Raw genomic sequence first — 26,731 nt, 5'->3', positions numbered from 1 at the left:
GACCATTTCATAAACACTGCTGGCAAGGCTGGATAACTGTGGAATAAATTAAAATGAGGCCCATACATCACCCTCTAGCCTCTTTTTGATTTCAAATGGGCTAAAAAATCACTTTGAAAATGCTACCAAGATTATGGGAAAACAAACACATACACTCCAATTGTGGAGAAGCGACGATTTTCTAACTACAACAAATTAGTAAAGATTATGACACATAATCAGCCAAATGACAAAAATAAAAGCAGGAGACTGGAAAAACATATGAGTTTAGTGGCCCAAGTAGGTGGGCAAATAAAAATATATCTGTGAGGGAAATACCCAGTGTCCAATGGCCAGTAACTTTGAGACACGTGACAACAAGGTGAAACACTTAGGAACATGTTAGTCTTTATAGTCCTTAATGCCATGCAAATACTGTATTACAGCCAAGAAGACCCTAACTCTTACCAACAAATTTAGCAACAATCAGTTAAAATGATAGGCCCACAGCTGCTCTGAAGGGAAACAGGAACTCACTCATGTGGGCTTGTGAGTCAGCCCAGTGGTCCCGAGGAAACCTGGAGTGACAAGAAGATGCATTCCTGTGCCCTTGAGTTCACTGATCTCACTCTTGGGGACAGATCTCAAGGAAGCAGCTCAAGAGGAAGAGTAATTAGAGAGTGACACTGCCCAGATGCCTGCAGTTAGAAACTGGTTACCTAAAATTCTGTGTTTGGAATATTCTATTGCCATAAGAAGTTCCTGTCTGGAGTCAGAGAGATCCCAGGTCTGCCATTCAGCTGTGTGACTTTAGATATGTCACTTAACCTCTCTGAGCCTCAGTTCCCTCCTGGATAAAACGGAGATAACTGATGGCTACCCCCTGGGGTTGCGTATTAAAGGGGGTCAGGTCTATAAAGTGTCTGCACAGTGCCCCTGCACAGACTGTTTAACAAAGGGTAGCTGTTGTTATTGGAAGATGACTATTTGATAGAACCCAGAGAAAGAGTTCCTGATTGCAAAGGATGAAGTAGCATCAGGAAGTATCAGCTTTGTATCTTGAAGAAGAGCGGGTATCTTGACTCCTGGTTTATTTTTATTACAAATTCAGAAAAGAGTAAATGAACCTCTGCCACTACTGTGGAGGAATCCGCCAAAATGCAAAGGGGGTAAACCTCTTCAAAGGGGGTTAAATTCGCCTAAAGCCGAGAGGAAAATGCTGGCCAAGCTCACACTTGCAGCCGAGTATCAACACTGGGGTGTCTCCAAGGATCTGGAAATGCACATTTTTTGAGGCCTGCTCTGCGACAGGGGTTTTATAACCGCAAGTTCGGAATTTTCATCTCCCGCTTTAGGGGGGGGAGGTAATCTTCCCAAGGTCATACGTTAAGTGACGCGATATGGCAGGTCCCCAGGCCCGTGCTTGTCACCACTGCACCTTACTGCCTTCAGCTGTCCCGCCGGGCGCGGTTCGGGTGAGGGGTAGGCGCCCGAAGGGCTGTGGGATCGAGGGTCTCGGAAGGGGAGGGCTGGGCCAGCGGTGGTCGCAGGCTCCCAGGGGGTGGCGGGTCGAGGGTCCTGGCCTACCCGTGCCTCTCCGGGAGACCCGCGGCGCGCCCCGCTGCGGAGCCCTCCTCCCGCCAGCAGGGGGCGCCGAGGAGAAGGCGGGCGGAAGGCCGTGGGGCGCAAAGCCGCCGCCGCTCCCTCCCGCAGTCGGGACCAGGGCCGCCGCTCGCCCACGCGTCCGCCACGAGGCTCCTAGACGCGGCCGAGGCGGGATCTGGGACCCCGAGGCCCGGCGAGAGGTTCATCCCGCAGCGCCACCGCCCCCGTCCGCGCCTGCCCGGAAGCGCTGGCGCCGAGGGGGCGGGGCCGGGAAGCGCTTCCGGGGGCGGGGGGCGCGGGCTGGGGCGGCAGCCGGAGCGGCGGGGACGGGCCTGGCGCCGGCGGCGGCGGAGGGGGCGCCGCGAGCGGGCGATGTGAGCGCGGCGCTCTCGGCAGGTGAGGTGCGCCGGCTGGGGGCGGCGGGCGGCGGGCGAGGAGCCGGCGGAGCGGGCGGGGCCGGGGGCAGCCCTCGGCTGCTGTCCGGCTCCCTCTGGGCGCGGCGGGGCGGGCGCCTCCGCGCCTGGTCAGTCCGGCGGGCCGGCGGGTGGGCGGGCGGCGCGGGCTGCAGCCGAGGCCGGGCGGGGTCGGGAGGCCCGGCACCTGCTCTGGCCAGGCGCTCGCCCCGGAGGGGCCAACAGTGTTCGGCCCCGGAGTCCGGACGCCGCTGGCGGGGCCGAGGGTCGCGCGCGGCCAGCTGCCCCGGGCTCCCCAGCCTCCACCCCGGGCGTCTCGGGATCCCATGCTTCCGGGCGCCTTGCCCCCAGGGGCGCTCCCCCTTTGTACGGGGAGGCCGGATGGTTGAGTGCCCTGGAGAGCCTGGCCGGGCCGCGGGGTCGGCGCTGCCGGTGGCTGCAACGGACCCCCTGCCCCACGCCACCGCCTTTCTCCAGGTAAACAGGCGGCGGCGCGTCCTGCTTGGCTCTAGACGTCTCCATGGTCACTCTCGCCCTCAGTCGGTCCTGCCATTACGGAGGGCCGGGCTGGGGTTAGCCTCGGGGTGTAAACAGTGTCGTTCTAGCCTGGGCGGCTGTGCTTTAGGGCGGCACTAGTCTGGGAGTTGTCTTGAGGCTTTCAGCAAGCCTCTACCATGCTGGGCCTCAGTTTCCCCATCTGATCAGTGAGGGTTTTAGATTAGCTCTCTAATAACAAACTATAGATTAGCTCTCTAAAGACCCTTGTGGGTCTGCCAGTCTGTATGTGTCTGAAATTGGAAGGGCTGTCCCTGGGTCAAGACACTGGGCAGTTTCACTGAAGACTTTTTGCAAATGTGGACTTTTTAGCCACTTAATACACTTGGTTTCAGACAGGCTTTAAAATGATTCCCAGAAGTGTTTCTAAACCTTACCTTAATCATATTTCATCCCTTGTTTTTGCCCCTAGTAGTAGTCAATCACATCCCGCTGAGTTTTTGCATGCAAAATGTTTTTGTTGTTTATATTTGCCCATTTTCTCTTTGTTCCTTAGTCCAGGCCCTCTTTGCTTCACATCTGGATTATTGCAACAGCTTCTTAGTTGGTCTGTGACTTCAGAAGTCCCCCACTTCCCCCCTCCTTCCTTTATGCTAATGCCAAACTTAATATAGGAAGTCAAAAAAAGAGTTGAGTGCTTGCTTGATTATTAAATGTCAAGATGCTGTTCCATGTGGTGGGGGAAAGTACTGGAAGACCCATAGCCTCCAAGCAGCTTTACACTGGGTGCTGAGGCTTTACCTGTGAAAAGGTAACTGAGTGATGAGACAGGGCTGTGTGCTGTAGAATTAAGAAGAAGGAGAGATGGAGGTCATTGGAGGCTGAGTGGTCAGGGAAGGCTTAGCGAGGAGGCAGGATTTGAGCTGGCTGTTAAAGGATGAGTAGGATTCAGATAGGAAAAGAGAAATCAGGCCCAGTGATCCAATGGAGTTGGGGAATAGACCAGTCTCCTTGTAGGGAAGTGTTCATATAGGAAAGGGAATAGGAAGAAAGATTGGTTGGGCCTTGTTCCTGAAAGAACTTGAACACTAGGCCAAAGTTAAAACTATTCTAAGGGCAGTGGTGAGCGGCAGGAGACTAGGGGTGGTTTGTGATAATTTGCAGGAGGGGAAAGGAGAGGCTTGGGGCCAGGAGATCAGCTAACAGGCCATGGCACTGAGTAGTGTCCTCTTGTCTGCCCCATTGTGTCCAGCCATTGCCCACCCTATTTTTTTAAGACTGTCCTTGGTTTGGCCCCTCCCCACCTACCTGAACCTATTCCCTGCTGCTCCTTCTCCCGTCTGTCCTCAGCAGAAGCAAGTTTATGACTGCCTCTAGGGCTTTGCTCCTGTTCTTCCCCCTTCTGAAGTGCTGGCCTCCTTTTTCTTCTCTATGTAAATTCTCCATTTCACTTCCTTCAAGCCCCTGCTGAAGATATACTTCCTCCAGAGGGTGTTCCCTGACTGCCCTACCCCCATGCCTTTGTGGCACTCACAATCTAAAGCTCAGGATTCAGCATTTGTTCCTTGGTTATTGAACTTGTTCTTGTCCCAGCTGGAGTGGGAGCTTTTTGAGGGCATTGTGTCTTAATACTTCTTGTGGAGCCCTGGTGGTATCTAATACGGTAGCCGGACTTTTATAAGAGATACTCAAATACTTCCTGATTCTTGTTGGTAAACAACTTAAAAAAATTTTTTTTTATTTCCCTCCTTTTTAAAGGGGAATCTGTTATTAGTTACCAGCTTTCTCTGTTATATATCACTTATGTCTAATGCCATTCAAAGTGGATGTTTTCCGCTTTCATTCTTAGAGTACACAGAGCATAAGACGAATCTTTGAAAGATTAAAAAGTTTACTTTTGATTATGGGAAAGAAAAAAAAAGTCATGTAATTCTTCTGTTGGAGACTGTGGGGAAAGAATCTCAGCTTTGGAATCAGATAGGCCTGGGTTTGAATCCCAGCAAGGCTACTTACTAGCCTGTGAACTTGGGCAAATTGTGTAATGTCTCTGAGCCTGTCTTCTCATCTATAGTGTGGGGATAATAAAATCCATCTCATAGGGTTGCTAAGAGTTAAAAAAAAAAAAAAAATATATATATATATATATGAAGGAGGTAGCAGAGTTTGTAGCTCCTATTAACTGCTCAGTACATTTTCATCATCATCATCAGGTATACATTTATCAAGGTGGAGAAATGAGTTGTGGATTTCTACATGTCTCTGGATCCTTTCAGTTGAAGCACTTGTTGAAAATGTCAGTATCCTGAATCTAGAATGTTTTCTTCCCATTCATTTTCATGTTACTTTAGTTGAAATTCTGCTTCATGTTTTTTCAAACTTAATTGTGTCCATTTAATGTTTTATAGCTGACTGCTGAATTTAGCTTAGTGAAGGTCATCAACTGAATGCAGTTTTAATATCTAATGGTTATTTTCTGGTTGATATTGATGGCACGGAAAACCTCACGGAAGAAAGCAATTCAAGGTGAGCTTTTCTAATCCTTCTGTCCTAAGAGGGGGGACTTGTGTTTCCCAGGCCCAGTGTCCCTGGAAATGCCAGCAGTAAGCAGATGAGATGCCACTTATTGACATTTTTGAGTTCTTGGCCTTAAGAAAGCTTACTCATTCCTTTACCTGAAACCTACCTTTCTCAGTTGGGATGAATTCATGAAACATCTATTTACCTGCTTCATAGACAGAGGTAAAGAGATGTTTTTGGACAGAAAGGACATCATGCAGAAAAATGGCTGCAAACTACTCAAAGTACAACACAGTGTAAACCCTTAATTATCATTGTGTTGGTGTAATGATACATCCTTAAATGAGAATTCTCTTCCCAAAGATCAGTAAGAGTCTGGCACCAGTAAAAACCCTGCATCTCACCAGTGTGCCTGAATTAAAGTCTTACCGGAGATAAGAAATCCCACTCGGGGTATTGACAAATCCAGGTTCAAATCCTGGGCAGTGACCTTGGTTTGGGAAAGGTTCTTCGTTTCCGTGAGTTTGTTTCCTCATCTGTAGAATGGGGATAGTTGCGCTGTCTGTGTCAGAGTGTTGTCATGAAGTTTCAGTGAATAGGTGAAGAGCTTCCTTAGCATATGGTACACAGTAGGAGTATAACTATTAGTCGTTCACATTGCAGGTGAGGTTAAAGAGGCCATCCCTACCCATCAGGACAGCTCAGAAGAAGCTTCTGATGTTCTGCATTGACTGAAAGACAAACCCCACTGTCAAACCAAACCATACTCTCAGAATTAGTGTAACTGAGCAGACTTGGAGAATGTTAACGCCTTGGTAGGAAATCTTAACAGTTTGGATAAAAATGTTCTTTCAGGCTCACATGAATTAATGCAGTAAGAACTCTAGACTTGTTTTCTTTTAAATTAGGATGAGTGCTTCATGAATATCCATCACGGAATGCCATTTTATTTATTTTTTTCGTGCATTGGGTTTCAGCAGCACCAGAATGTTTTATGCAGCCCTGGTGTTATTCGGCTGCTGCTTTCTAAAGGATTAGATTGTAATTCATGACAGCTCAAGTTTAGTTTTGATCTAGACCCAGGCAGAAATACCTAGAAAAGTTATTTTTATATAGTTGTTACTGCTGTTACCATGCCTGCTGTCCCTAGTGCTTCCATCTGTGGTCTTTTTCATGACTTTTTGTATGGAATGGAAATTAGAGATTTGAGGTCTTCCGTGCCTGATAGAGGAAGCCGAGGTTGAGTTGTGGCTCTGGTGTCCGCAAGTGACTGAGTCCGGCAGGTGCAGATCTGGGTTTGGAATCGTGAGCATCTTGATTGAGAATAATGGGTACCGCTGGTGCCTTAAACCACTACCAGATTTGTAACCTTGCTTTCTTAAAAGTGTCACTGGATATTTTTAAATGAAGCGGAGCAAATTAGAGTGTTTATGGGTTACATGGGGATGAGCCACGTTGCTAGATTTTGGCCGCTGGAAGGGATGGTCTTGGGTCTTCAGCAGGAAGAATTGAGAGCTGGGGGTGTAGCGATGGTGGCAGCCGGGGATTTTGAGCCCCCAGCTTGGTTCGGGTTGAGTCAGCTGACGTGTGCCAAGAGCCCCTCTCTCTGCCAGACACAGTGCTGGGCTCTGGGCGCACGGTCCCTGCCCTCAGCCCATGGCTGAGAGTGTGTGCTCAGCAGCACGTTGCCAGTTGCTTGGATGTTATGCTTGTGCTTTTGTTCCAGTTGTTGTTACGGGGAAACACTTCCAGGGTTTTCCCCAAGAATGTTGTAGAGGGGACTGCAAAGCCCATGTGGGTGTTTGCCCAGATGGCATTTAAGTGTCCCCTCTCTCATCTTCAGGCTCTCTTCAGAATGGGTTAGCAGCGCGGGAAGTTATCACTAGTCTACATTCTGGTTTTCATTGTTCGGTTCCCTTACAGCTTTAAAAGAAGGCCCGATGCAGAACCTTATTAATGACATGTTGTGTTGAGGAGAGGGCTAAGTGTGGGTGTTACCTTGTTCTTGTGACCATGTTCGAGCACCTCTCATAGAAGCAAAGAGCAAAACTTTTCTGCTCTCAGCTAAACTTCTTTCTGTTTCCTCTCTCATCTTACCAGATCAGTTTTCAGTACAATTTTTGGTTACTTCCAAATCAGCATCTGATGTTTCCGTACAGCTCCCCCCGCCCCGCCCGCCTGCCCCTTCCCACTACCTGTCAGACAGCTCTACACAGATACCCAGTGGGCAACCCAGACTCCTCTTGTCTGAGACTGAACTCACTTGCCTCCTAGAATGGATAGCATCCTGCAGTCTCCCAAGTCCTGTTGAGTCCTCCTTTGGACTCGTATTCAAGTTGGCAGCTGCCAGTATTGAGTTAGGGTTTTCTAATCTTGTGTTCAAGGCCCTCCACGTCCCGACGGTGGTTCTCCTCTTTGCCCTGTCACCCCTGGAACCTGGGCCCCAGCCACTACTCCAGACACCTTTCACTCCTTTATTCCCTGCGCCTGCCATCCCTTCTGTTTGAAGTGTTCTTTCTGTTCCATTTGAAATGCAAAGCCCTGTTCACATATTACTAACACCAGGAAGCTTTCCTTTGTTCTATTTTGATTTTTTTAAGAAAGTCTTTTTGGTCAAAAGTAATCAGTCTTGTCATTGCTCCTCATAGTTCTTTGTTTCTGCCTCTATAATTGTCTGCTTGATACACTAATTATCCACTTGCAGCTTATCTTTCTCTAGATTCTTTGGTTTACAAAATTATATATTTTTAGGTAGACTCTTACACATGTCTTAAAAAAACTTTTGGTGAGAATAATACAGCTATGTGATAAAACATTCAAAGTATAAAATGAAGCCTGTTTCCCTTCCCTCTCCCCAGTCCTTAATCCTCATTCCCAAAGTCACTGTCATTAATAGTTTCATGTGATTCTTTCCAGAGTGGATACAGCACTGTATATTTATTCTTTTAAGAAAAGTACAAGAAAAGAATCCCACATATGCATACATAATTGTTCTTTATCATGCTGGTTTGGGCTAAGTAATAGAATGCTTTTTATATTGAAGCATACTGATCTCTCTATCCGTATTAATGGCTGTGTAGTGTTTCACTGTTGATTTTTTGTTTCTGTTGTTGTTGTTTTGAGCCAGTCTCCTCTTGATGGATTTTGAAGTTCTCCTTCTCTCTCTTTTTTTTGTTATAGCAAATAAAAATGCTTAGTGGGCATCCTTGTTACATATATCCTAACATACTTTTGTAAGGACTGTATATTTGTAGGATCGATTCTTAGCAGTTAATGGTGGACCAAATGGTGAATGCCTTCTGCATTTAATCGATCTGACCAGGTTATCCCTTAGGATTACAGTTGCCAATTCTTTTTAAATATGTGCAAATCTGATGGGTCACAACTGGTATCTCATTTTTTCTTTCTCTAGTTCACATGTGTTTAGTCATGAAGAAAGCTAAACATCTTTTCATGTGTTTTTGGTTATTTGTCTTTTCTTTTTCTGTGAAATGTTAATTCCTTTGCACCTTCTTCCATAGGATTTTCTGTGTCATCCCAGTCTGATTGGTTTATAATATAAGTTAAGGAATTTGGAACGTAGCCCATTGTCAAATGCGCATGTATTTCTCCTCAATATGTCATTCACTTTTGGGTTTTGCAAAGGGTATTTTTTTGTCCTATTTGTCAGATGTATTGGTCTCTGCCTTTGTGGCTTCTGGGATTTCTGTCATGCTTGGAAAGACCTTTATGTCATTATTATAAATAAATTCATCCATGCTTTTTTTCAGCTAATTTTGGTGAAAGTCAAGTCTTAAAAAATATTGTCATAAGAACATACTCGCATTAAATGGAAAATAATAGGACCCTCTTTCCCTTCCCTGGTGCTAAGAAATCGGTAAACAGGCAACACCTTTGAAGACTCATGTTGCTTCCCTTAACTGTGTTTTCTTTCCTTTGAGCATCTAGCATTGTCATGTGGGAGGGCAGTCATTACCTGTTCAACCTTTTGCTCAAACTCAGTGGGAGGAGCAGGGTGAAAGGAAGAGCAGAGTATTGATTAACTGGTATATCTCTTCGCCCCTGTCAGGATCAGTCCTGTCTGCTAGACTGTGGCTTTGCTGTCTTTGCGAAGTAGCTTTTTTATTCTAAAGCTCCTTCAGGTAAAATGCATTTGTTCTCAGTGAGCTTTGGAACCCAGATTAGGGGTAAGATTCCCGTGTTGGATTTCAGAACGGGGTCTTGTCCTGACGCATGGGTGTGGTGAGATGTTCTGTAGCTTTTTTGGGTGGGATCTTGTGGAGATTTCAAGCAGCTTTACTAACTAAGCCTCGTTGTCATGTGCTCTTGCATCGGATCTTAGTTTTCTTTTCAGAGCACACATGCATGTTTATCTCTAGGACCCCTCTCCTGATCTCAGGTCTGTGGGAGGAGCATCCCAGGCTGACCTGTACACAGGTCATCCACTGTGGCTCTCCCCTGTGGCTTGTGGCCACAGTGCCTCGCTGTGGAAACGTCCTCCCTTCTCTGGTTGCCCAGTGGCCTTCACTTCCCAGCGTGCATCCGTTTTCTTCCCGAACCTGCTCCTTCTGCACTCCTCATGGTTCTGGCCTACCCCTGGCCTGCTGCTGGCCTTGCTGCTGGCCTTGGTGCGTGGTCAGTCCTGGATGGCCCCTCCCAGTCTGCTCTGGCTTTTTGAACACCAGTCTCAACGCTGCTTAGAATTCTGTTGAACTTGGGCTGAACCTGTGTCTTGGCAGCATCTGCTCTGTGACTTCCACCTTTAAACACCAAAAGGACCAGTTACTTGAGCCTCAGGCCAGTGGTTTCTAATTAATTGAGGCTGTAGCATGAAGATGGCTGTTTATTTAAAGGGGGTAAGGGTGCCTGGGTGGCCCAGTCGGTTAAGTGTCTGCCTTCGGCTCAGGTCATGATCTTGGGGTCCTGGGATCGAGCCCCACTTCGGGTTCCCTGCTCTGTGGGGAGCCTGCTTCTCCCTCTCTCACTCTGCCTGCCACTCCCCCTGCTTTTGCATGCGCGCTGCCAGGTTAAGGGGCTCTGATGGGGAAAAGCTGTGCAGGTGGAAGGCATACTATTCCTCAGCTGCAGAGCCACCTGGGACCTCTCCCCACCCCCCAAAAGCCCTTCTCTTGGAGGTTTTGATCTAGGAAGAAGGTGCTGTAGTAAATTCCTAGAGCTGAAATTGTTCAGTCACTGGGGACATGCATTTGTAATTTTGATGGCTATTAATAAAACACCCCCTGCTCACCCTTCTCCATCCCCTTCCTCCTCACAGAAGCGGTAGGAGCCCTTGGCAGCATTAGGGGGACGTTTACCACTTGTCCCTGTCCCTTTCCCTGGCCACCACACTAGGACAGGAATGTATCCTAGGGCAAGCTTTCTTCTCATCCTGCCTTTTCCTCAGCTCTTCCTGACTTCTGCTGGTCCTGCTGTTCCCCGACGGTAAATTAGACAAGGATCAGGAGTTACTGTGTAGGAAGTGTAGATGGGCAGACTTTGCAACAGTCCTGGGAAAGTTAGCCTCTTGGGAGTCTCCGTTTCCTCATTTCTAAAATAGGGGTAAAAGTACCTCCCTCGGGGGAGGGCAAGAGGATTCAGGGAAGTAATGCCTATAAGTCCTTTATGACATGCCTCGCCTGTATCAAGCATTCAGTCGGTGTTGGTCATTGATGATGATGATGATGGGCTTTCCCAAGGAAGGGAGAAGGCTGAAGGGTGTGGGAGGTGGCAGTGACCTCCTTTTATAGTTGTTGAGGCTTGTGTGGGGGTGGCTGGCCACAGGAAGGGGATGAAGGAGACCAGTGTCAGGACTGCTCCCGTCAGATGTGGTCCTTCCCAGTGTGGGCAGAGTCTCACCAGATGACCTTGGCAGACACTGTGTGTGGGGTGAAAGCTGCTTCCAGGGGTTGAAAGTATTCTCCCATTAAAGACATTAGCAGAGCAGGAAGTGTGTGTGTCCATTGGTTGAGTGAGCAGAAGAGGACTATGAACAGGTTGAGGAGCTGACAACTAGCAGCCCCCTGCAACTAAGTCCTTACCACGTGTGCTTTTTTTAAAGAGGTATTTCACCTTCTTATCCAGAGTGTAGTCTTTACAAACAAACAAGCGGAAAAAGTGTTGTTAAAATAAGTATTAATGAAAGAAAAAAGTATTAATGGTATCGAAGAAAAACGTCTAGCTGATATATGCTTGTTTTTTAAATTCGAAAATAACAATGGAAATGTCTAGTTTGGGGATGGCTTCTTGCTTAATATAATGTGACAGACCTGTGATTAATCTGCTGAGTTAAAGAATACTGATTCTGATGTATTTAGTGAGAGGAATAATTAAATTCGTTAGTCTTCTGAAGCAGCTGCAAACTTAGTCGAGATGAAAAACTAATATATAAATCACTTCTCTGCATTATCAAAAATGATTTTCATTCCCACATCTGAGTTGGGAGGAATCTGTGGTAAGCCTATATCAAACTGCAAGACTGGGAGCCTTATTTGTCTTTGAATTCCCTTTGTTTGTGCATGCAGAAGATTGAAATTGAATATTTCCTATACATGTAGAAAAATAATTTAAATTCCCAGCCAGTATGCCATTTAGTGATTGCAATTAAATGTAATATTTGCAGTATATAAGACAAAAGGCTAATTTCCTTAATTTGCAAAGAGCTCTAACAATTCAATAAAAAATGCAAATACAGGCAAAGGATATGAACAGACAGTTCCAAGACAAGTTTAGACAAATTGCCGTTAAACATGAGAAAAGATGATCAGCCTCACTTATAATTAAATGAAAGCATTTCAAAACCATGAGATGCTACTTAAACTGATCAGTCTGGCAAAAGTGAAAAGGTGTAATGCTCATTATGGGCAGTTATGGGGGGACAGGGACTTCATGTGCTATTGGTGAGGATAGCTGCCACTGCCTTTGGGCCACAGTTGGTATCAGTAGAAATGAGCCCATGATCCCAGCAAAGTCTTCTGCTTGGAAGAAAAAGCATGGCTATTTAAATTTTTTTCCTGTTTAGGGTATTAACTGGGGCCTGGTTAAGTACATTGTAACACAGCCTTCCGTGGAGTACTCTGAAGTTGGAAAAGATAATGAGGTAGATGAGTTTGTGCTGATGTGGGAAGATTTGAAGGTGTATTAAATACATTACCAAAAAAACCAGAATATAGAACAATTTATGCTGATACGTATTTATAATTTTCTCTGAAAGAACACTGAAAACTTATCAGTGATTACCTTTGGGAAGAGGAACTGGGGAAGAGCTTTGCTATTCATTTTATATCTTCTGTACTAGGATTTGAAGTTTGTGTGCATATATTTTATTTTAAAGATAGAACTAATGAAACGTTGACCTAAGTTAAGTGTAGGCCCACTGACATTCTGTGCAGGGGAGGAATCAAGATCTACAAGAAACCAGTGAGGAGCCCATGTTGGGAAACTGCTGATCTAGAGGAGTGGGTGATCATATGTGAACTTGATTGTCTCTTGAAGAGGTTCTGACTTACTTTACCCCCGGACCATTAGACCTGACAAATCAGGTTGTTGGGTGTAGAACTTGTGATTCATTATGCCTTTTGCTCCTTTAAGCTTGGTAACGTGCCTAGGGCTGAAGTTACCTGCAGATTCCCTCTGTGTTAGACTTTTAGAAGCCTCTTACTCTGGAGTGTTGCTTGTTAGCAGCTCTAGGCAGAGGGCTTTGAATCTCATTGTCACAGCCAGAAGGAGGTGTTAATGTAAAGGAGAGGAAAGTGAAGCACTTCCTTTCTCATTTGCAGAAAACTGGAATCCCTCTCTTAGGTGTTAATCATGGTCTTTGGTTTTTCTCTCCAGTGATTTTCTTTCACGTGTAGTTCTCTGCTTTTCTTCTGAGAAGATAAAAAGCCACGCAGAGAAGGAGGAGGCCTCACCAGGAAGCTAGATTCAGTTGTAGACTATTTCAGAAATGCTTCCTTGTTTGCTCTTTTCTGCTGGTTTTTGCCCAGGACTGTGCATCTTTCAAAAGCCTAAGCCCACCTTCCTTTTGCCCCTTAATTCCCAGAGTCACTGTTTACACACCCTTGTGTCATGCCAGGCAGTATCTGTGTTTCTAGAAGGCAGTCTGGTGTAGTTAGGGCCACAACCTCCCGAGTCAGACTAAGTTCGTCTTTTAACTGTGGGGCAGTTTGGCAGTATCTGAACTGCTTTTCCACAGTTCCTTCATCTATAAAATAGGAACAATCATAGTATTTCCTTCACAGAGTTGATAAAAGGGTCAAATGAATATATATAAGGTGTTTAGCACGAGGTAAGTACTCATTATATGTCAGCTTTTATACACATTCAGTGCATGAATTTCCCTCATTTAATCATGACTGCGATTGTGTTGGGCAGTAGTTCTTCTGAGACCTTTTCTAGGTAGGAAATCAAAGTTAACTGACTTGTCTAAGATCATATGGCTGTTTAAATGTTCATTGTTATTATTTTTATCAGAAAGTGGCAGAGCTAGGATTCATAGCCAAGTCTACCTTCAAAGCCACCATCCTGTCCCCTAAAAAAAAAGTCTCTTATAGCTAACCGTGTTGCTATGGGCCTAGCAGCCATTGTGCTGAGTGCTTCCTACCTTTTTTTTTTTTTTTTTTAAAGATTTACTTATTTATTTCTTTGAGGGAGAGAGTGAGCATGCATGCGCGCATGTTTGAGCACAGGGGGAAGGACAGAGGGAGAGGGAGAGGGTCCTAAGCAGACTCCATGTTGAGCCTGAGGTGGGGCTGTGATCTCACAACCCGAAACCAAGAGTCCGGCTTAACCGACTGTGCCCCCCAGGCACCCCAGTGCTTCCTACTTCTGCATACTTGTATTCCTCATAACAAGCCACGGGGGCAAGGACTGTTATTCCCATTTTCAAGATAAGAAAACTGAGACTTGGGGCGCCTGGGTGGCTCAGTTGGTTAAGCGACTGCCTTCAGCTCAGGTCATGATCCTGGAGTCCCTGGATCGAATCCCGCATCGGGCCCCCTGCTTGGCAGGGAGTCTGCTTCTCCCTCTGACCCTCCCCCCTCTCATGTGCTTGCTCTCTCTCATTCTCTCTCTCTCAAATAAATAAATAAATAAATCTTTAAAAAAAGAAAACTGAGACTTGGAAAGTTTATGAAGTACCTCACCCACGTTTTACAAGTGGAAAGCAGGTATCATTTGAACCCAGATCTGACTCCAAATTCATGACAATTTTTATATGATCTTTTCCTATCTTTTAAAAACTGGATGAGGGGACACCTGGGTGGCTCAGTTGGTTAAGCAGCTGACTTCAGCTCAAGTCATGATCTCAGGGTCCTGGGATTTCAAGTCCCACTGTGGGCTCCTTGCTCTGTGGGGAGTCTTGTTTCTCCCTCTCCTTTTCATGTTCTCTCTCTCTCTTTAATAAATAAAATCTTAAAAAATAAAATAAAAACTGGATGAGGTATCCTAAATTTTTTTTAAATGTTATTTTTTTTTTTTAAGATTTTATTTATTTGACAGAGAGAGACACAGCGAGAGAGGGAACACAAGCAGGGGGAGTGGGAGAGGGAGAAGCAGGCTTCCCGCCGAGCAGGGAGCCCGATGCGGGGCTCGATCCCAGGACCCTGGGATCATGAGCTGAGCCGAAGGCAGATGCCCAACGACTGAGCCACCCAGGCGCTCCTAAATGTTACTTATTTTTAATGATATATTCAGATAGTTTAGAAATATGTCTAAAAAGATTCATTGAAAGCTAATAGGGCTTCCAGCTACCCTGGAGGCAGTAGAGGTTATCTGTTTTTGTGCATCATTCCAGAAATAGTCTGCGCATATCCATGACGTGTATATATTGACACAGCAGTGTGTGTGTGTGTTTCACGGTGCTTTATACAAACACCTATATACCCTTCTGCACCTCACCCTTTTCCTTCAGCAATATACCATGGTGATTATTTCATCAGTATGAAAAGAGCTTCCTTGTTTGTTTTTTCTGGTTGTACAGTAGTCTTAAATATGGATGTCCCGCAAGTTATTAACCACGCTCCTCTTGATGGGCATGTAGTCTACTCCGAATCTTTTGTCGTTTCGTCCAGTGCTGTAGTAAATTCCTAGGGCTAAACTTCCTCGGTCATGGAGCATGTGCATTTGTAATTTCAATGGACATCACTAAAATGCCCTCCAAAGTATTGGCTCATTTTACACCCCACCAGCAGCGTCTGTCAAATTATCATCGGCAGGGATTTTAAGACATTTTTTGTTTTACTTTTTTTTGTCATTCCCAAGTAATAAATGTTCACTGTTAGAAGTACAGAAAATACAGGAAAGTACGAAGAAGAAAGTAAAAACATTTTTAATCTTACATAATGTAACCATTCTGTATATATCTCAGTATTATTTGTATGTATATTTAATATCTGTATATACATACATAATTTTAGAAATATCCTACTTTTGTTGTTACCTGATTTTTTTAAACAGCCTTACTGAGGTATAGCTTACATATCATAGAATTTGGTCATCTTAAGTGTACAGTTCAATGATCTTTAGTAAATTTATGACATTATACAGCTATTACCATAACCCACTTTTAGACCATTTCCCTCACCCATAAAGATCCCTTGTGCTCATCTGTAGTTGATTTGTTACCTGATTTTTTGCCATGTTATTACATATTCATTCAGCAAATATTTACTGAGTGTCTACTCTGTGCCAGGCAGTAATCTGGATGATAGTTTATAAAACAGATAAAAATCCTTGCCCTCTTGGGGCTTGCATTTTATAGAGCTAACTTTGTATTCTTCCTTAACATCAGTTTAAATAATGACATAGTATTCAGTATATGGGTGTGCTATGCTTTAATAATTTCCAAGAAGGTGGACATTTCGGTTGTTTTCATTGTTTTGCTGTTGTAATTGAATATACTTAGGGATAAATTCTTGAGCCTGTATCCGTGATAGAGAAGAGTGCAGTCAAGAGAAATGCCTGTCGTGAGGCTCTTGTCATACTTGCGTACCAGGAATACAGGAGAGCGCCGCAGTCCCTATAGCGCTACCAGCTGGGTTTAAATCTTGCCAATTTGAGAAAGAATTGTGTCTCATGTTAATTTTTATTTGTTTGTTTATTGATGTTGTTAAGCACTTTATCTGTGTTTCAAGACTATTTTAATTTCTTTTTTTGAAGCATCTGTTCATAGTCTTTTGCCCATTTTTCAATTGTTAAATTTGCTTTTATTGATTTATAAGAGTTTTATACTTCACCATATGTGTCGTATTTTTCATAATTTGTCTTGTTCATTTGTTTTTGGTCAAAAGCCATTTTTTAGATGTGTAAAAGGTCTTCTGTAGTTAAATCTCTGTTTTTCCCTCTGGTATCTGTCTTTGTGTGCTTAGTAAGACCTTCTCTAGAAGTTTTTTTGGGGGGTATGTGGTGGAGAAGGGCTCTAACTTTATATATTCGTATTATCCAAGCAGCCTCTCTTTCAAAAATTCTTACTTTTTCACTGATTGGAAATGGCCCACAGGGCCCATCTGGTCTGACTTCCACCTACCTTGACAGCCTCATGAGGCCTCTGTCCTTCCCCTTGCTCCTTCCCCCAGCTGTACCACAATTCTCTAACACCTCTTTCCTTCCTGCTCAGGCTCTCCTCTCTTTGTGTCATTCCTTTTGTCTGCAGCACCTCCCCACTCCCCATTACAAAAGATCTCATAGCCCTTGTCATAGTTTATAACAAGAGAATTTGAGCTCACCTGGACCCCTTGTGCCTGGTGCGGGGAAGAAGACAGTATATACTCACAGTGAATGAATTCTAGCGTGATCATACATTTTGACATCTGTATGTTTGGCTGTTTTTTTGTGGTGTTTTTTTTTTTCTAAAATGTCTTCAGTATTTATTCTTCTAGATCTACACTGTCCACAGTGTGGTAGCCACTGGCCACATGTGGCTGTTGAACACTTAAGTGTGGTTACTTCAAATTGAGATGTGCTGTAAGTGTAAAAGACACATCAGATTCCAAGAGTTAGTATGAAAAAAAATGTGAAAGGTCCCATTAACTTTCTAATAACCTAGTTATTATAATGAGTTATTAGAGTACTTAACTAGGTTAAGTAAAAATGTATAAAATTTTAATATTTTTATTGTTAATGGAACTGCTAGAAAACACTACACAGGTGGCTGGCATTATATTTCTGTTGGACAGCAGTGTTCTAAGATGAATTTTAAAATCATTTTGTGAAGTCACTAAGGAAGTACTTCATTGGACTGCATTATAGTCATAAATTAATTTTGGGGGAAAGTGTCTATAGCATGGAATCTTTCTGAAGCGTGATATGTATCTTCATTTATACATGTTTTTGTCCTTATTAAAGTGTTACAGTTTTCTTCTTGTAGATCCTATTTTTTGTTTCTCACCTAGGTATTTTATAGTTTCTGTTACTATTGTTGGTTGTGACTTGTCATTATCTTACCTAACTGGTTTTTTATGTAGAATAATTTTTGAAACGCTTCATTTGCTAGTTCCTGCTTCTAAACAGATTTGTTCCAGTGATTCCCTTGTGTTTTCTGTGTAAATAGTCCTGTCTGCCTTGAATAGTAATTTTACCTCTTCTTTTTTAATGGCTCTGTGCCTTAATTTTCTCTTGTCTGTGGCTTTGGCTAGAACTTCCAGAACAATGTTAAGTAAGAGAAGTGATGGGCAGACAACCTTGTGTCCTCCTAGGGACTAACGGGAATGCCTCTACGAAAGTGTTTACTGGAGTGTGCACCAGGGAACACTAATTCTTGGGAATATTTACATGTGTACCTTGAGAGAAGAGTTACACGCTTAAATGAGTGTGCAAACTGCTGAGTTAAATAGAATTCTTGTCTGCAGGTGGGTTATTATGCTAATATATTGTATAATCCCTAGGAGGTAGGGATATTGAGTCTAGCGCATGGGCTTGTGTGCTACTAAATACATTTTGGGAAATGCAGATATGATGTTTCCTTTCTAAGGATGATGTTGCCATTGGCTTTGCAGTAGGTACTGTTTATTACATTAGGAAAATATTCTCTTCCTATTTTTTCCTTACTTTGAAAAGGCATTTAACTTTCTAAAATCCACTTTTGGCATAGTTTTGATTTGGCCATATGGTTTTTCTCCTTTGACTTACTGATGTGGCAGATTATATTTATACACTTCCTAACATGTAGCCATCCTTACATTTGGTCACAATATATTATTCTTTTAATAGGTTATGTTTCCGAGTATTTCCTTGAGGACTTTAAAATCTCTTTACTTAGGTAAAGTTGACAGTCGTCGTCTTTATCCTATTCACCATCTTCTGGTATCAGATTTATGCCATATAAATTGAGATGCTTTAATTCTTTTTTTTTTTTGAGATGCCTTAAATGTTTCAGCATGCATCTAAAACAGTGTGAACGGCCTGAAGATCATTTATGCTTTGGCACTTCTGTTTCTTTTTATTTAATTCTGCCAATTTATGTTATTCTAAAAATATGTCCGTTCCGTACAGATTTCAAATTGATTTCAATCATAAATCTAGGATAAATAAGGGCACAGTATTCCTCCTTAACTGAAATGTTTTAACTCAGATTCTGACATGATAAAAAAAATTCTGGTGTGATCTAGTCACACTAACTGGTTGATCCTTTCCTGCGGGCGTCAGATTTAATTGCACATTGTTGTGTCTTATCATTTTAAATTTTCTCTGCAATTATATGCTGTTCTGTATTCATTACTTTTTTGCTTTCTTTGGGTCTAATTGGTTGTTTTCTGACCTCTTTGATTTCATTTATTTTTCTTCTTTGTTGTTTAATGATAAAAACTTTTAAGGCACTGACTTTCCCTGTTAAAATTTATGGTTTCAAAATCCTCAACATTTCATTTTGAAAAATTTCAAATATACAGAAAAGGTGGATTTTACAGAAAACACCTGTATACACCCACCATCTACGCTCTACACATTCCTGTGTTTGCTTTATCACCTATATATCCATCTCTTTTTGGGGATGCATTCTCAAGTAAGATGAAGACCTACTTAAACTTTACTCCTGAATCTTTCTTGCTGCAGATTTGATGTGAGTTTTCTTTTTTTCTAAAGAGTTTTATTCCTTTTTGATTTCCTCTTTGATTCAGTGCTTGTTCAGAAGGTGCTTAAATTTCTATTGGTTGAATTTTAACCACTAAAATATAATTATTAGATCTGATTTTGTTGTGTTTTGGTTAGAGAGTGCAGCCTAGGCTGTATCCACTTCCATGGTTATGAGCGATTTGGTGCCTTGGGTTCTTGTGAAGGGCAGCCAACCTGTCCAAGGTGTGTGCGCGCGCTGTGAGCACTGGTGGACAGTGATATGCTTGTGATATGTCCATCACTCTTGGTGCTTGTCCTGTCCAAAGCTCTTCACTGAAAGGGTCAGTTGCCAACCCCAAAGGATATAAAGGCGTGCAAAACTGAAGGGGAAAAAAACGCACATCAAGACAACTCAGATTCTAAGCTAAAAAGGGTTGAGCTCCGTTCCGTGTATCCCGTGTGCTGTCTGCTTGAAAAACACCCATTGGAAACATACTAATAAGGCAGAACATTTTTTAGACGAGTTGGCATATTTTTTACAAAGTATTCCAAATCCTCGGAAGTAGGTGAAACAGGGAAATATTTTTCCTAAAAGGATACCAAATTCTCAATCAGCTGAGAAGGCCCTGCTATCTATAACATGTTATAATTTTGACGAAGATGCACGTTAGGCAGCTGGGGCGCTAGGCTGATTGATCTTTAGGTTATCTGACTTGAGGTGAATTGACCAAGACCAGTGGGAGACTGAAAATAAGCAAGAGGAAGAATGCCCAGGTCGACCCTCGGAGGCCCAGCAGCTGCAGTGGTGGTGGTGATGGTGGTGGTGTGATTTTTGCAAGCTTGTGTTTATGCCACTTGTACTGAGTGAGGAGTCACTGGTGAATTGTGAAACTCTCTCTTTCTGCAGATTGCGCTTCATGTCAGTAGAAATGGACAGCAGCAGTTTTATTCAGTTTGATGTGCCCGAGTACAGCAGCACTGTTCTGAGCCAGCTAAACGAACTCCGCCTGCAGGGGAAACTATGTGACATCATTGTCCACATTCAGGGTCAGCCATTCCGAGCCCACAAAGCCGTCCTCGCTGCCAGCTCCCCCTATTTCCGGGACCATTCAGCATTAAGTACCATGAGTGGCTTGTCAATATCCGTGATTAAAAATCCCAATGTGTTTGAACAGTTGCTGTCATTTTGTTACACTGGAAGAATGTCCTTGCAGCTGAAGGATGTTGTCAGCTTTCTGACCGCCGCCAGCTTTCTTCAGATGCAGTGCGTCATTGACAAGTGCACGCAGATCCTGGAGAGCATCCATTCAAAAATCAGCGTTGGAGATGTTGACTCCGTGACTGTCGGCGCTGAGGAGACAACCGAGAGTCGTAATGGAGTTAAGGACAGCAGCTTCTTTGCCAACCCGGTTGAGATCTCCCCTCCGTATTGCTCTCAGGTACGGCAGCCCACCACGAGCAGCGACCTTCGGATGGAGACAACGCCCAGCAAAGCTCTGCGCAGCCGCTTACAGGAGGAAGGGCACTCGGACCGAGGGAGCAGTGGGAGCGTTTCCGAGTACGAGATTCAGATAGAGGGGGACCATGAGCAAGGGGACCTGCTGGTGAGGGAGAGCCAGATCACCGAGGTGAAAGTGAAGATGGAGAAGTCGGACCGGCCCAGCTGTTCCGACAGCTCCTCGCTGGGGGACGACGGGTACCACACGGAGATGGTGGACGGGGAGCAAGTTGTGGCAGTGAACGTGGGGTCGTACGGCTCCGTGCTGCAGCATGCCTATTCCTATTCCCAAGCAGCCTCACAGCCAGCCAGCGTCTCCGAAGCTTTTGGAAGTTTGAGTAATTCCAGCCCGTCCAGATCCATGCTGAGCTGTTTTCGAGGAGGGCGCGCGCGCCAAAAGCGGGCTTTGTCCGTCCACCTGCACAGTGATCTGCAGGGCTTGGTGCAGGGTTCCGATAGCGAAGCGATGATGAATAACCCCGGGTACGAGAGCAGTCCCCGGGAGAGGAGTGCAAGAGGGCACTGGTACCCATACAATGAGAGGTTGATCTGTATTTACTGTGGGAAGTCCTTCAACCAGAAAGGAAGCCTTGACAGGCACATGCGGCTCCACATGGGCATCACCCCCTTTGTGTGCAAGTTCTGTGGGAAGAAGTACACGCGCAAGGACCAACTGGAGTACCACATCCGGGGCCACACCGATGACAAACCATTCCGCTGTGAGATCTGCGGCAAGTGCTTTCCATTCCAAGGTACCCTCAACCAGCACCTGCGGAAAAACCACCCCGGCGTCGCCGAAGTCAGGAGTCGCATCGAGTCCCCCGAGAGAACAGATGTGTACATGGAACAGAAACTAGAAAATGATGCATCGGCCTCAGAGATGGCCCTAGATTCCCGGATGGAAATTCACACAGTGTCTGATGCTCCTGATTAAGATGGTAACGAAGTGCACCCAAACAAAGCACATTAATCAATGCATATTTGTGATTTGCTTTGTTGTAATCTTTGGTTTTCCCAACCATCTGGAAATCTCTCGGTCTCTTGGCAGTTTTTCGGAGGTTTCTGGAAGGAACACTTCATTGTGTTTATCCTTTCCCCCTGCCCTCCCCCTCCCAAGGAGCTCAAAGCATGAAGGGCAACGTATCCAGGGAAAACACAGGCTGACAGTATTCCTCTTTGGCTGAACTCTTAATCCAAAATCTGCCAGTGATTTAGCTATGCCAACTGGTTGACCCTACATTCTCTGCCAAGAGGCATACTCTCTTCGTTGTGTGCACTCTGGCACTGGTGCATTTCCATGGAGAGAGACCAGGATGCCGTCAGCTGATACAAATGGGTAACCTTTTCTAATTTAAAATTACTTCTAGGGGGTAGTTAGACAATTTATATATATATATATAATAAAGCGATTATTATATATATAGTATATATACATTCTCAAATTTGATTTTATTCTGGTTGAGGTGAATGTACGAGGAATATATAATTTAATACAATGTGAACAGGGCTTTTGACTCTGTCTCGTCCCTACCTGATGTTAGGGTTTTGCCCCTTTATTTCCCTTACAAAAGAATGTTCATAGGTTTTCATATATAGTAATCATTGTGTCCAAAAGCAAGCAAAGCAAATCACAGTGTTCATAGCTCTGCTTCATAACAAGTACATAAACCAAATGCCATAAAATGTATTCAACTCTAGTTGGAAACCGTTTGGAATTTTTGTTCGTTGTCCAGTAGGTACGCTGGATGACCCGTGGTGCTGACCTTTTTACATATTGTAGTGTTATATTAGCCAACCCCAAAGGAGCAGTGGTTTTCAATGTTTTTACTGGCTTACGAATCTACCTTCATTCCGTACTGTAGAAACATACATACCAGGTAACTAAATCGAATCACTCTACCATGAGTTAGTACTCGCACTAAAGGAAAGGGATTTGTAGTTCTGTCTACAAAATTCTCCAAGCAGTGTTGTGGGTTTTTTTGGTTTTTTGTTTTTGGTTTTTTTCCCTCTCTCTCTCTCTCTCTCTCTCTTTTCAAACAGCTAGTTCAGGTGCACAGCAACTTTTCTACATGCAGTTCCCAGGGAAACTGCAGAACTTGGAATTTGTACTTTTTGTAAAGATATACTCTATGGGAATTGCAAGCAATATCTCTATCTTAGTATTGTGTGTGCTCACGAGAGCAGTGGCTCCCCCACTCTCAGTGTTTCCTGCTTGAAGAAACCAACAGTCCAAAAGCCCTCTACGATACTCTGTGTGTCACCAAATCTGTGTGTGTCACCATTTTTTTGGTCACGTGGTGCTATTTCTATGTTCTGTATCTTTTAGGTCAGTATAGTTGTAGAAAATGTGAAGTCTAACGGTCATAGTGAATTACAGGTTTTTTTTCCCCTCTCTTGAGTTTGTAGCTTGCAGAGAGACCTCAAAATCATGCGCTGGCAAACACATTACTGTACGAGAACACGCCTGAGTCCTATTTGAGTAACGTTCTGTGAGCGCTTTAGGAGATGTCTTCAGTTCTGTGTTTTGTTTACCCGTGTGCTCGTAGTAAACCCAGCGGGCTTGCCGAGATTTCTTCGGGCCGTGAACTCCCCCGGAGGAGTCTCGTCAGCAGTCGGACGGCGCGTTTGTGCCGCAGGCCGCCCGCGGAATCTCTGCGCGAGAGCCTTGGCCCTGAGACTCGCAGCCCGTGTGTCTCCACGGGGGAACAGCACAAACCACCTAAAAGCAACACGGACACGGGAAAGACCAACCTCAGAGGCTAGGAGTTAAAGGAATGCAAAAATAGACGTTTGCTGGTTTTCCGTGCTTTTTTGGCTCTTAAAATACCAAGAGTGGCGGGGGTCCGGGGGGCGGGGTGTTCCGGGGAGGTTTTTGTTTCGTTTCGCTTTGTTATTTCGAGAAAAGAAAACCATCCGGGCCCTTGTGTGTGATGGCCCCCGGGGGTGGGAGCCGTGCGGTAGCATCTCGTTGGCACCCAGGATCTCTCTGTTCCCGTGTGAGCCGCTGCGCCACGCGTCAGTGTTACGACGGACAGATCACACTCTAATCCTGCTGCTCCCGAGGAGCAGCTTTTGCTAAATCGGGTATACGGTATGCCTTTTCCTGTCAAACTGCCTAAGTAAGGGGTGCGTTCTCTCCCTGAAGCACTTGCTCAACTCCTGTCAAAGCCGCGTGCCTCAAGGGGAGGCTGGACCCCAAGTGTTTACCCACTTAAATATGTTCTGGGGTTTCAGGTAAATGTTTGTGATTTTTTTTTTTTCTTCCTTACATGAGTAAGCTTGGTTTTGGTTTTTCTTTTCAAGAATTAAATGCAAAAAATTTGTGTGGTGATACAAATTAAGTTTGTGACAAGAAATGCCCAAATCAAGGACATGAGAGGTCAGGCTCAGGGAAGGAACCTCCTTTTCACTCAGGCTTGGGGCCTTCTGAGGGGTCTCCAGAGCATTCCGTGATAGGTGAGACAAGTCAGGAGGGGAGAGCACTTGGGGCAGGTACCTCGAATATCCTAGTTCTTGTCATTGTGTCCGTCTTAACCTTATTTACATGGAGTTCTTTGTATTTGTCAATTTGTTTAACTGGTTTGAGTTTACCAAAGAGTGACTTATCCAAAATTGTCTTTGACAAAACTATACATTGCTTTGATTGTACAGTTCAGGTTCAGACATTGTAATGGGACTGTTAAGGGGCAGAAAATTGATTGAGTTTCTCTCTAATAACCATGATTCCACATCTTGCAAGTTCCACTTGCCTCCCATTCATGTTGCTAACACTTTACCCTTTCCACTGCTAGCAGTGTTAAGAATGAATTCTCAAGCCATAACCCAGTACTGTAAGGTTCCACAGGGCTTCGAGGAGGCAGAGCGGAGGCCAGCGCAGAGCTGGGCAGCCTCTCTGAGCGAGCACGCCGTCGTGCTTCTCAGTGTGCGTGGCGGGTGGAAGGTTAACTCCATTCAGATCGGGCAGCAGCAATTAATTGTGCCTTGTCACATGAGGACGTGCCAGGAGGATGAACATGGCCACAGAACAGAAACATTCTCTCCCCGAAGGTCCCTTCACGTCTCCGCAGACGAAGTTCGCTGTGTAACTCCTGAGAGCAACTCTTTTTGGAAAGCAAAGTCCCGATTTCTGTACAGTTTTAGGTTAGATGTTTCATTTATAACAAATGCAAAAGTCAATTAAGATAGAAGTGATATGTGAAGAAATCTTTTACAGCAAAACATATCCTGAATTCATATAGGTCTGTTCATAATTGAGTCTCTTCTCGAGCTACCTTTCCCAATACGTAGACAATGTGAAGACAGTGACGGCGTCCTTTCTAGGTGTTTCACCTGTTACTACAAACTGTGAAAACAAAGGATTTTATACTTTTACTAATGTTTGTGGTTTTAAACAGTTGTTTTCATTCTAATCAGTTCTCTCCCCTCTAATTTCTACTAAAGCTGTAAATACATTTAGAAATTATATTTGTAAATACAGCATATGAAGACAAGTTAATTTTTTGGTCAGTGGAAAGCCTCCCAATTGGCTCTGCCTTGGCAGTTTTGGTTTTTTGTTCGTGTGTGTGTGTGTGTGTGCGCACGCGTGTGTGTGTTTTAACAGCAGAAAGGATACTGTCGGTTCACTGTTAAGCAGAATATACTGTAGAACTAAATTGATAATTTTCCAGCTTCCAGAGCATGAGTAGATGTCTTTTCTCATGATAGCAGTTATAACCAAGTCTTTGTTTTTCCCTTAGCCCAGACCATAGGCCTGCATATCTTTGTGTGTGGTTTTTGTTTTTACTTTTATTTTTCCAGCCTAGACTCTAGGAAGAACTTGCAGGAACACAAAACAAGGGCTGGGGGAGGGGGAGGGGGTGGGAATCATCTACGTGAATGAGCTTTACTTTAAAGAAATCAATGTATTTTATTTTAACAACTTTTTCTATTAGTTACTGTGATTTTTGTTGTTGTCTTTGTTATTGTTAAATTCTGTAATGGTTTCCTGTGAAGCCTCCACTGAAAGGGACTCAAATATGCAACACCTAAACTATTTTCCAAGGGCACACGCCCCTTGAATGGTGCTTCTAGACTGGTCAGGGTTATTTATTAAATTTTATATATGAAAGTATTGGGGAATTATGTAAATTCTTTATATGAAACTATCTAGTTCATAAATCATAGATTTCATATTACTCAGTGCAACTGAACTGAACGTTCAGAAGAGTCATTCACATTGTTCCAAATTTGTAATGGTTGTCGCACGTCACATACGTCTTCTTCAGTAAGTGCCAGAGTGTTTCCACTGTTTCTGCCCGGTGCTCGACTTCTCGGCCCGGAAGAGGACCTTGTTTTCCCTGGTTCCCCTCTGGGCCTGGCACACAGGGCTCCTGTAGTTCTTGGTCAAGTCCTGGAGCGAGCCCTGCCGCAGACGCAGTAACCAGACCTCTTGCTGCCCCTCAGTGACAAGTATGCTGTGAATTCAACCTTTGGACTTGCTGCCCAAGCCTTTGGTTGCTGCCCTGACTATAGTAAGAGGTAAACTTACCTGGTTTCTTTGAGAATGACCATTTTCCTAATGTGAAAACCATCTCTCTCACCACTTTTATTAGTAGGGCTAACATTTTTTTCCGTTATAAATGGTTGAGCAATTTGAATGACTTAACACAGTGTCATTATCTTGCAATATAAACTGGTAACCTCACAAGCCCACACTTCATCACCATATGAAGTAAATGAAGCTAGCTAAGCGGATGCTGTATCAACTAGTAACTTGCCATTAAGGATTATTTTATAGCATGAATTTAAGACTATTTATTCAAATGATATTTTACTCTTGTATTCATTTTGTTTTAGATTTGTGACATGAATATTTCAGTGCTGCTTAATTTTGTTCTGAATTCTTGTTTCTTGCTTGTAAATGGCTTTTTTATGGTATAAAGTCAATGGAAATTGCTGTTTGTAAATAAAAATGCTGCTAGAGCAAATGGGCTGCGGCCTCCCTCTGTGTTTGCCTCTCCAGCCTCCGTGAGCCCCACTGGCTCTACGAACGTCTGCCGTGTCATAATTTCTGTAACCGCTGTTTTTGAGAGGGGAGGATTTCATAAGAAGCTCTTATGCCACCCTAGTGCTGGGAAGACGACAAAGGAGCAGGTGTATTTCTATATACCTCCCTCGGGTGTGGCGAAGACCGATTGTCAGG

The 26,731-nt window shown here is 44.1% G+C and overlaps 1 protein-coding gene across 3 annotated transcripts; it reads left to right on the top strand.

Moving 5' to 3' along the window:
* Positions 1-1,911: 1,911 nt before the first annotated feature.
* Positions 1,912-26,521, top strand: ZBTB34 (zinc finger and BTB domain containing 34). 3 transcript variants are annotated; one of them, XM_035015777.1, is made up of 3 exons: positions 1,931-1,980; positions 4,898-5,015; positions 19,960-26,521. In XM_035015777.1, the coding sequence occupies exon 3, from the start codon at positions 19,970-19,972 to the stop codon at positions 21,482-21,484; it is 1,515 nt and encodes a 504-aa protein (XP_034871668.1). In that variant the 5' UTR covers positions 1,931-1,980; positions 4,898-5,015; positions 19,960-19,969; the 3' UTR covers positions 21,485-26,521. The 3 variants fall into 3 exon arrangements, with proteins under 3 accessions (XP_034871670.1, XP_034871668.1, XP_034871669.1); XM_035015778.1 differs by lacking the exon at positions 1,931-1,980 and adding an exon at positions 4,612-4,785; XM_035015779.1 differs by lacking the exon at positions 4,898-5,015 and having other exon boundaries at positions 1,912-1,980.
* Positions 26,522-26,731: the final 210 nt, after the last annotated feature.

This window comes from Mirounga leonina, unplaced genomic scaffold, assembly GCF_011800145.1.
Source record: "Mirounga leonina isolate KUSES-001 unplaced genomic scaffold, KU_Mleo_1.0 Mir_170, whole genome shotgun sequence".
Classification (NCBI taxonomy): domain Eukaryota; kingdom Metazoa; phylum Chordata; class Mammalia; order Carnivora; family Phocidae; genus Mirounga; species Mirounga leonina.
Note: the sequence above shows the minus strand (reverse complement) of the source record. Positions and strands in the feature narration are given on the sequence as shown.